Source organism: Barbatula barbatula (genome assembly GCF_947034865.1).
Source record: "Barbatula barbatula genome assembly, chromosome: 21".
NCBI lineage: Eukaryota > Metazoa > Chordata > Actinopteri > Cypriniformes > Nemacheilidae > Barbatula > Barbatula barbatula.
This window is the reverse complement of record NC_136784.1, coordinates 3210133-3220510: the sequence shown is the minus strand read 5'-3', so window position 1 is coordinate 3220510 and position 10378 is coordinate 3210133. Positions and strand designations below refer to the sequence as shown.

The 10378-nt window shown below is 39.8% G+C and overlaps 1 protein-coding gene across 5 annotated transcripts; it reads left to right on the top strand.

The window, feature by feature from the left end:
- Positions 1 to 705: 705 nt before the first annotated feature.
- Positions 706 to 9796, top strand: znf384a (zinc finger protein 384 a). 5 transcript variants are annotated; one of them, XM_079484897.1, is made up of 12 exons: positions 706 to 891; positions 2136 to 2203; positions 2531 to 2819; positions 2997 to 3092; positions 4723 to 4761; positions 5141 to 5295; positions 5531 to 5607; positions 5723 to 5947; positions 6858 to 7025; positions 7184 to 7262; positions 7579 to 7737; positions 7816 to 9796. In XM_079484897.1, the coding sequence occupies exons 2-12, from the start codon at positions 2141 to 2143 to the stop codon at positions 8209 to 8211; spliced, it is 1746 nt and encodes a 581-aa protein (XP_079341023.1). In that variant the 5' UTR covers positions 706 to 891; positions 2136 to 2140; the 3' UTR covers positions 8212 to 9796. The 5 variants fall into 5 exon arrangements, with proteins under 5 accessions (XP_079341023.1, XP_079341024.1, XP_079341025.1 ...); XM_079484898.1 differs by lacking the exon at positions 4723 to 4761 and having other exon boundaries at positions 716 to 891; XM_079484899.1 differs by lacking the exon at positions 6858 to 7025 and having other exon boundaries at positions 716 to 891.
- Positions 9797 to 10378: the final 582 nt, after the last annotated feature.

Here is a 10378-nt window from a genome sequence, read left to right as displayed (position 1 = left end):
CTACCTTGGCAGTCAATGGGAGGAAACTCTGTCTGGTTATAAGCATTCTTTCAAACATCTTTCTCCGTGTTCATCAGAACAAATACATTTACGCAGATATGGAACTAATTATGACAGTATTTAGGGTTACACTTTTGGGTGAAGTATTCCTTTCATTGAACCAACTTTTAATAAAATGTAGAATATGTTTGATGCTGAAAATAAAAATGTATTCGATGTTATCGGTTTGTGTAACATGTCTTTATTAGAGAGGAATATTGGGATATTTCTGACATCAATGCATCATGTATAAGTATTAATAATACATAAACACTCATATTCTAGATCAGTGGTTCTAAAATGGGGGTAGTGGTACTTTGGGGTACTGCAGAGGGTGCGTGAAGAAAACTAACATTTAGGAATAATGAAAATCAACGAATTATAATAATAGTATTTTTATATGAAATTAGGACTACACAAAGATGCATTCAAATAAATTAATAAATTTGAAACGAATTTCAATTTAGATATAATAACTGTCTGACTCTAATTTCACTGTATTTTAAATCAAAATCTTGTTGTCTGGTCAAGGGGTACTTGGCTTTAAAAAAATCATAAAAAGGTCCAAAAAAGTTTGAGACACACTGTTCTAGATCATTTCATATTTACAAAATTAAAGCCCTCACATGCCGGAAGTCATTTAGGCGGTGCGCCTCTTTATCATTTGACCTCATTTACCGGAAGTACAGTCGAGCGGATTCGGTCGGACAGCCCTTCGAGAGCGAAAAAAATAGAAAAAAATTGAGGGGAAAAAATCGGTGAATCCAAGGGGTTCGGGCGGATTTGGACGAAGTTTCCGAACTGTCCCAGCCCGGAGGAGCCCTGGGGGTTGAAAGGGAATCGCCAGCACCGGTAATTAACATAGAGTTATGAGTCAATTGTGAATTATTTCTCCAAATTTGAGCAACTCACACGGGCGCTTATCCCCCTGTCTCGACAGCCGGAAGTCTGCATGAAGCTGCGTCTCTTTCGCATTGGCGTCGACGTTTTTTTTCTCTCTTGGTTTTTTTATCCTCGACTTTTTTCTTTTTTTATTTTCTCAGCGAGAGAGGGATGGAGGCGTAGCGACATTATTGTTGGCGAGCGGAAGTTTGCGCGTTGTTCAGGTGGTGGCAGTGCTTCTTTGCGTGGAAACAAAAGCTGACATTTAATGGAGGCTGGTTAGGGAAGCCCCGATATCATTAATGGGTGTTTTGTATCTTTTCAGCTACCTTTAGTGCATTTGTTATGTTATTAGCGGCAGGCAGGCACTGCCACTAGGCTGCAGCGTCCAGTCTTGGCTGTATAAAAACACGTCCGAATAAAAACATTATTCAAGAAGTTGCTCGCTTGTTGCCCCTCCCCTGGTTTTATTAAGGCATGCATACGAAATTAAAAGATTACGTCAGATTATGCACAATATTCCTTTCTTCTAATAAACTGAACGGTTGCTGTGGTTTTGCTTGTATCAGCAATTGCAGAAATTCTGGCAGTTCTTGTCGCAGGATCGCGAGGCGATGCTTTTTGTTTATGTCTATTTATGGCACGCGCTTACTTGCGAGCCCATGCAAGATATGAAACTCTTTTCCATCTTTAATGCAATAAAGAATTTCAGCAGACAAGATATGTATATATGTAAATAAAATCCAAAATATAAGAGGGTGTAAATGCTGTGTTTTTATTTAGCTTTTGTGTTTTTTTAATCCTTGTCACTGATAAGTAATATCCACAGTGTGCTATTTTCATATTTTTGCATGCATCATAATTCCGAAACCCAACCTATTTGCTAAGTCTTTTGATAGACATCTGGGTCTTCCACTAGAAAGATGCCCATACACACTTTGCCTGAACTCATAAAGGCTGTCACGAGAATAAATATGCGTGACTTGGCGGTAAGCAGATGTTTCAATGAAAATATATGATCTAAGATTCAGGTTACATCAAATAGCCTTGTTGGATTGTGTGGGACACTTGGGTGTCAAAGTGAATGTTTATTCCCCAAGTAAACACACCTTTAAAAGGCAGCGCCATAAACACAAAAAGGAGAGGTGTCATTTCGCAACTGTTGCCAAAGGCAGATTGGGTGTTTTACAAGTTATGTTGCTTTTCAATTTCAGAAATAATGGAAGAATCCCATTTCAACTCATCATACTTTTGGTCTCCCGTTTCAACAGTACAAGGACAGGTAGACACCTTATTATTGGACTCTCTTGTATCCTTGCGTCTTTCGACGAGACACCATGCCAACGGAATAGTCTAGTAATAAAAAAGACAAAACAACCATACAAGTGGTTCTGTGCCCACTCATACAGCCCTCACTGTGCCCTGATCCATGTGAAAGTTACACACTGGAACCCGTGCACAAGCTTTTCGAAAAATAAAAATAACCCTTCCCTCGCTGCTCTCTCCCCTTCATCCGTCTGTTCATCATCTGCATTCATCTCTCAATCCATTCTTTCTCTTGCTCCCCTTTTCCCTTGTTTTTCTCCCGTTCACTCCCCCTGTGATTTAGATCGAGAACGCCATGTTTCTGAACAAGATGAAGGAACAGCATGGGCAGGAGAAGAGCGCATCTTTTGCGCACTCGTCCATGGCGCACTACCCGACAGCGGTGTTGACGGTGCCCGGCTCAGTCACGATGGACGTGGGAGCTGTGGGGAGGGTACCCAAACAAGAGGTTGGAGGAGGAGGCACTGGAGGTGGGGCTCAAATGGGTGGAGTGGGAGCACAACTGCACCCGCCTCACACATCCCAGAACATCACGGTGGTGCCTGTACCATCTACTGGCATCCTGACATCAGGTGGGTTTTCAAGGTTGCAATGTAACTTTCACGAAACATCAGGAAACCCCCATGAGTATAAACAGTAAGTTAAATGATACATTTTAATTATGTTTTAGCTTATAAGCTATTTAGTTTTTATTTATTTTGCAGAATTAAGATTTTTCTTTTTATTCGTTTTTCTTTCTCCCCTCTCAGCTGGGTTAGTGATCGCGACTCCTGCTTCCTCTCAGTCTTTTGTGTCTGGACAGCCCACCACAACCATGATTGTGTCTGCATTACAAACAAACACAGGTATACACCTTTACTAACCTGTCTGACCCCCTCACCATCGCTTTATTCTTTGGAGAATTTACATATTTGTAATAATAATGTTTCTGCTGGATACACAAAACATACCAAGGTTCATAAATGTAATATATTTTACCTTATTAAAGAGTAACTATTACAATGTCCTTAAAATGACATGCAGTGTGTAATGTTGCTGTGTGTAAATGGAAAGCAGTCTGGCAAGTTTTAAAGCCGAAAATGAACGAATAATAAAGTAATTGGCTTGGGAGAAAAGGAGTCGACACTGAATCACGCGAACGAGTCGTCTGTCGTTCTAATTCCAATTCAGTTCCAGGTCAGATTTGCGTCACTCCGTGTAATGCCCGCCTACGTTCCATTTGTGAAACTTGCACGCGGTAGACCAATCACAGCAGACTAGACCATCTGACCAATCAGATCAGAGTAGGCTGACAGAAAGGAGGGGATGAAAGAGATGAATCGCCGAACGAATCATTTGAGAGTCAGTCAAGAAGTGAGGTAATTATAACTGCCTATTATTAGAAAATGAAAGTGTTTTTATACCGTGTATGAACATAAACTTGTTGGAAACTCCATAAACTAAAAATTACAATCACACAATATTTATTCTTTAAGTAGTTAAAAAAGCAACAAACCATATTTCTAAATATTCATCTCATAAAATATGTGTTTAAAAGCTTTTTATGTGTAGCTTTGTAATAAAATGCAGGATGCTTTACTAGTTAAAAAAATGTGGAGGCTTAACTAGTGTATAGTTTTCTTAATTTTTTTATTGTTTTTTTCCAGTGAGAACCAGGTTATACAACACACAAGAGGCAAGGTCTAGTTCTCTAGTCTATCTAGTTGGTTATTAGGCAGAAAGTGGTATTAATTGAATCAGACTCCATAAACTGGATGTGTTTGAAAAGGGAGACTAATAAACTGTGCAGTGCTGAAGCTTCTCAAAGCCAAGACAAAGAACTGGAGAATTATAACAAGAAACAGTCACACACTCTAGATCAGTGGTCTCCAACGTGGTGCCCGGCATTAATTCTGTAAGGTGCCCGCCAAACACAGGGCTCAACAATAATGCTGAGGGCTGGGTTTCCCAAAACCTTCTTAAAACTACACCATTCTTAAAGTATACCAGTGGTAGCGATATGTTCTTAAGAACGATGTAGTGATACGAAGGTTTCGGGAAACCCAACCTAGGACAGTTGACGAATCACAGAATATACTGATCAATCGTCATGAAATATTATTATTAGCACATGTTTTAAGCTTTAATATATTCAAAGGCAAAAATATGTGAAAGAACTCAATTTGATCCTGTTAGCAGAAAAACAATGAATCACATATAAAGTAGCCCTCTTTTATCTAGACCCCTCCGCTAGATTATTTACTATGCTCAAAAGTGATATAGTTGCATTTTTCATTTTCACTAAACACCAGATGCACACATACATGCGTGATTTTGCTTGCACAGCCAATCTCAAAGGCATTGATGCTTGTAGAAGTGAAAGTAAGTGGGAGTGTGGGAGGGAGAAGATGGATGGTGGAAGGCTAGAGGGAGGGAGGGATGGATGGAGGGACCGCGAGCTCTATATGTTGAGAATGTTCTGCTCTTTTCTATCAGAGGCTGGCCTGCCCCCCTCCCTCTATTTCCACAACCATTGTGAGTAAAATAGCACACATACATTTTTAATAAATAGAAACACTGAATGAAAACCACTTCCACTGAAGTGAAGTCGCATTTCTAGTTATCTTTATAATGTGTTACTAAGTTTAATACATTGTTTAGTAATGTACTGGCTACAAATTTGGTCTAGAAATGTAATATACAGACATAATAAAAAGAAAAGTCATTGCCATAGAAAACAAACAATGGTTTGGCTGTGGTCGATTACAAATTTTTGGCCCATTACATAGTTACAGTGTTAAAAATCTGTTTTTAGGATTGAGCACATGCTCATGTTAGAGGATTTTGCTTTAGCTATATACAGTACTGAAGATCATATACTTTTTTTCCCTTTTTGTTCTCCTTGTATTCATAGACAAAAAAGAGGATGGCAGCATTCCTCCAGCTGTGGTCATGCCAGTGCCCTCAAAGCGTGGCAGAAAGAAAAAGTCTATGATGCCAAGAGCAGCCCACGCTCTCCCTACAGGAAGTGATGCACTCATTCTGGCACACCTGGCTGCCGGGGGACAGGTGAGATGTTGCAGAGGTGTCGTAACAATCCGTATTTTCATATAATAATTTTTGTTTATATCATTTTCCAAAAAGCCAATATTCAAAGTGTTGGAACTGTTGTTTATTTGTCTACTAAATTCAAAAACATTGAAATAATTCAAATTGTAAGCCTAGTTAGTAAAGAAAGCTTGTATCTGAAATGAGTTGAATCTCTGAAGCACTGAAAGTTTACCAGAACTCCCTCTCCCCACAGCACAACACGAGCGACCCCTACGACCTCTCTAATGATGAGGATGACCCTCCAGGCAAAGATGGGAACAAGTCCTACAGGTATATACAATCCAAATGATGGAGTTGATTTAAAGTAACATGAAAAGGAAATTAGCCACCACTATCATTAATTAATTTTGTTTTAAATTATTTACAAAGATAATGTTTTCTACAGATGCCGGATGTGTGCAGTGACTTTCTACAGCAAGTCAGACATGCAGATTCACGCCAAGACACACACAGAGGCGAAACCACACAAGTGTCCGCATTGCTCGAAATCCTTCGCCAACTCCAGCTATCTGGCGCAGCACATCCGCATCCACAGCGGGGCCAAACCGTACACCTGCTCCTACTGCCAGAAAACCTTCAGGCAGCTCAGTCACTTACAACAACATACACGGTACTGCACACAATACATGACTGTGTGTTTATGTTACATGGGATGAAAATTCATCTCTACTAAGACTGATATAAGTCACAGCATTTGTTTCACAGCACTTTCTCAATGCTTTTTCAAAGCTCCCTGCTTCTGTTACATATACGCTTACATGCACACTCTTATACAGTAGATAGATGCCAGTTTAGCATATTTTCTAAAGGTGAAAGCAAACCATTGGTGATCAGTTTTATGCTAATCTCATTTCTCCAGCGCTTAGCTTTTTTCTTACACACATTATTCTTTTGTTTCATTTACTCATTTTGGCACCCTTTGGGTCGCTTAATGTTCCTATATTGTGTACTTTCACAACCTGATTGACTTTTATATATTTGCTTTTCCTCAGCTCATCTTTATTGTTTGCCTTATGGGCTTCAAGTACTTTACATCTCTGTTGGCTTTATACTCTGTATCATCTCGTCTCAATTTGCTTCTATTGTTTTTGGACCATTGTTTCTTCTCTGCTCTATTATTTGTGTTGTCTCCTCTTTCTCTCATTTACCTGTTATATTTTTTTCTTACTTTATCTCTATGTATTTCTTACTATGTAAGAAACATAGTAAACATTCATCCTTCATATGCTTTTCATCTGCTTAAGTCTGAGACATCCCCATGGGGGTTAAAATGGCTCTGGGAAGGTCTGAAATGGCCCTATACCACACAGAAGTAAGGGAGAGGATGTGAGAGAGAATGAGAAGAGAGAGAGGATGAGAACATCGTGCCTTGTGACTCAGACACAACGGAGCACACTGCTATAAGCATGAAACCGACAACACATTTTTAAAACGATCACGATTTGATCCATATTCGTTCTAATACATCTCTCTCTTTGTTTTTTCTCTCTTTTCATCCCCTTCCCTTAATCCCCTGTTAGAAACCACACAGAGGGCAAACCGCACAAGTGTCCTCATTGCTCCAAATCGTTTGCCAACTCCAGCTACCTGTCCCAGCATATCCGCATCCACAGCGGCGCCAAACCTTACACCTGCTCCTACTGCCAGAAAACCTTCAGGCAGCTCAGTCACTTACAACAGCATAACAGGTAACAGACAGGGATAGACAGACAGAAAGATAGAATATTGAACCACCCAACACATTCTTCCTCTTTCTTTCATCCTGTCATCTCCTGTGCCATAGTTGTGAGCTTTAGTAGGCCTTCATATATTAACTCTGATCTCCATTTAATTTCTTATTTTAAAGGATTCATACTGGTGATCGACCATATAAGTGTGTCCATCCTGGCTGTGAGAAAGCTTTCACCCAACTTTCCAACCTCCAGGTAAATATATGTTCAACAGTGCAATTGTAAATATAGACCAATAAGGCTTTCCAAACACAACGCTTTTGTCAATAGAGTTTAGTAAATCAATCCGTGGCTACTTTGTTCGCAAACTAGCTACCTAGCAATGTTATTTTGCATTCCCGCTGTAGAGCAGCATGTCAAAGAAAAGTGTTAATTTTTAAAGTGTTTTGTAAAGGTGCTTTTTAAAAGCTCACATTACATTCCTGAACATGTATACACTAAATGCACTGCAGGTCGAGTGTAAAAGCGTATACAAAAAACGTAAATGTTAACATGTCTCCTTGTTTTTCAGTCTCATCGAAGACAGCACAACAAGGACAAGCCATATAAATGTCACAATTGTAATCGTGGTTACACAGATGCAGCCAGCTTGGAGGTTCACTTGTCCACACATACCGTGAAACATGCCAAACTCTACTCCTGTGGCCTCTGCAACCGAGCATACACATCTGTAAGATTCTGCCAACAATACACAAATCCATACCTTCCGGTGTTATGTGTTTCTAATTGTGTTGTTTTTGTGTTTCAGGAGACGTACCTGATGAAACACATGCGTAAACACAACCCAGATCCTCTGACTGTTGCGGCTGCAGTGGCTGCCCAGCAAGCCCAGCAGGGCCAAAACCCAGGTCAACCATCAGGAGGGGGGAGCGGCCGTGGTCGTGGACGGGGCAGGGGGGGCGGAGCTACGGCTACAGGACCCGGAACAGCGGCTCAAGCACAGAACCAGCCGAATCCCAATCCACCAACCAGTTACTCAGTTACAGAGGGAATTCCCTGCCCCTTCGACCTGCATCAGTACAAGACCGTGTCGGCTGGAGAAATCCAGTACAAGGCCGCCAGCGTTGCCGACCTGGCGGCCCACAAAGACCTCTGCCTAACCGTCTCCACCTCTGCCATCCAGGTAGAGCATATGAACTCATAAAGGAATTCAGAGAGAGTGAAAAGACACAGACCATTAAATGGAAAGGAAATAAAAACACTGCCTTGGGAAAAAAGCAAGAGTTCCAAATAGAGAGAGATTTGGCAGGATTGCAGATGGAGGACTCTATTGAACGCGACGCATGAACTATTAGAAAACGTCTTTCTTAAGAGTTGCTCTGCAGTGTCACTAAAAGGCCTTACCTATCATGACAGCTTTATATAATAGAAATGTGATTTGCTACATAACCATCAATCGGGGGAATCTTTATCCAAACCATCCCATAAATCTATTGACTTGCAACACAAACTTTGATGTAACCCACTATGTTACTATACAATATAACACCTGTTAACTAAATTGCATGTGATCCTGTAGCTCAATTGTAAGAGCTTTGGTTAGCAACGCAAAGGTTGTGGGGTCATTCCCCAGGGATGACACGTATAGATATCAAATATGTCAATTAAATGAACTGTAGGTCTCTCTCTCGGCCAAATACATATAGAAAGATATGGCACAAATGTCTTTTTGCACCAGCATTTTAGCCAGATTTACCATATGATGTTAAATACAATGTGAATTCAACTTATATAAGCTGTTGAAGTTTATACCTTATCAAACTCCCAGCCCCTGTTATGAAGTTGTAATGCCTTTTATGACGCTGCTTTGCTGGCCTCCTAATGGACATTTCAAGTAAAAATTAAAATGACTTGTCACTACCAGGTGAGACCTGTTGGAAAGAGGTGACTAAAGACTGCACTAAAGTGGAGAGGGATAAAACAGAAGCTAAAGCTTATATGAGAGATGGCACTTAAAACCTTTTCTATTCATCATTTGTTTTTGGTCATTACATTTTAGCCATTTGTTACATGTATGTATTTTTCTATGTCTTTGTATGTGTGTGGTTCGATTGAAAGCGCATGTTGAGAACATTTAAGGAAAGAGATGAATGTGAAAACATCGGTTGCCCGTTTTTTGTTAACCTCATTTTATATGCCCTCGATCCTTCCTACAGAGTGTTTGCTTATTTCCAGAAAGGGAGAAACAATGGTTGCACAAACAACTTTTTGGTTACCAGGTACTACTTAGTAGTGTTTTTTAAAAACCTTTAATATCAATTATTATATCAACAGTTATTTTTATGCAGTTATTATCATCATTATTCATTGGGCGTGACTGTGTGTGTGTATATATATAAAGATGTGCTCATCCTATAAAGGGAAGGATCACTTTTCTGGTCCAGCTGAAATATAATTTTTTTAAAATGTATTAAATGCAACATAAGAGATCAGAGAATGGAAGGTTACCATGTTCCTAAACCATCCAATCACTGAACTCCATGCTGCCGTCTGTGTCCAGTTAACAGCCAGCTGATTGGCTGATCCTCCATGTATAACACCTGTTGTAACCCATGCTGTCTTTGTAAAATAACACAATTCTCAATATTATTATTATTAGTGTTGCTTCTGTCGCTCCTTGAACTTATTGTTAACTGCTCTTTCAAACGACTTGACTGTATAGATCAACGCTCATTCATCCAACGTAACTGTTTCTCCTTATATGAACAATAAAAAGTTACACAATATGGAACAATCGTGTTATTTGGCCATATAAACTGTTATAAAACTACACAATATTCCGGTACTTTTTCTACTTCCAAATGTTGATATATAGGACCATTTCTGCAGTTTATTTAGTATACTTTGTGGCATGCACATTCCCTGATAGCACACATACACCTGGCTTACGAATATCTGACGTCTGCAAGACATCGTTTGCTCATCTGCAATACGTCTCGGAGATGTCTGCTGTCAGACGTCTTATGGACGTCTAGAAGATGTCTGTAAGATGTTTATGATTTAGAATGGATGTAAAGCAGCTGTTTCTAAGATCTTAAGCAGATGTTTTCACGCAGCAGATCTCCAGATCTATAACAGACGTATTACAGACCTTCGGACGTCTCTGGGATGTATTGCAGATGAGCAAACTGTGTATTGCAGATGTAAATGCAGATGTCAAATAGACGTAATGGATTGTGCTATCTGGGTTTGTTTTAATTCTTCGTCAACAACAGGTATTGCTTTCATGCTGTCACTACCCCTCAAGAATTACTTGATTTAATTGCACAGTTCACGGATACTTTGTTACTATAAAATGTCATTCTCTAGGT

Bases quoted from the DNA above. Each gene is read 5' to 3' on its own strand.
- znf384a (XM_079484896.1), top strand. From the start codon at position 2,141: ATGGAAGAATCCCATTTCAACTCATCATACTTTTGGTCTCCCGTTTCA. The intron at 2,204-2,530 runs GTAGACACCTTA...CCTGTGATTTAG, and splicing joins TTTCAACAGTACAAGGACAG to ATCGAGAACGCCATGTTTCT. The intron at 3,093-4,722 runs GTATACACCTTT...CTTTTCTATCAG, and splicing joins TGCATTACAAACAAACACAG to AGGCTGGCCTGCCCCCCTCC.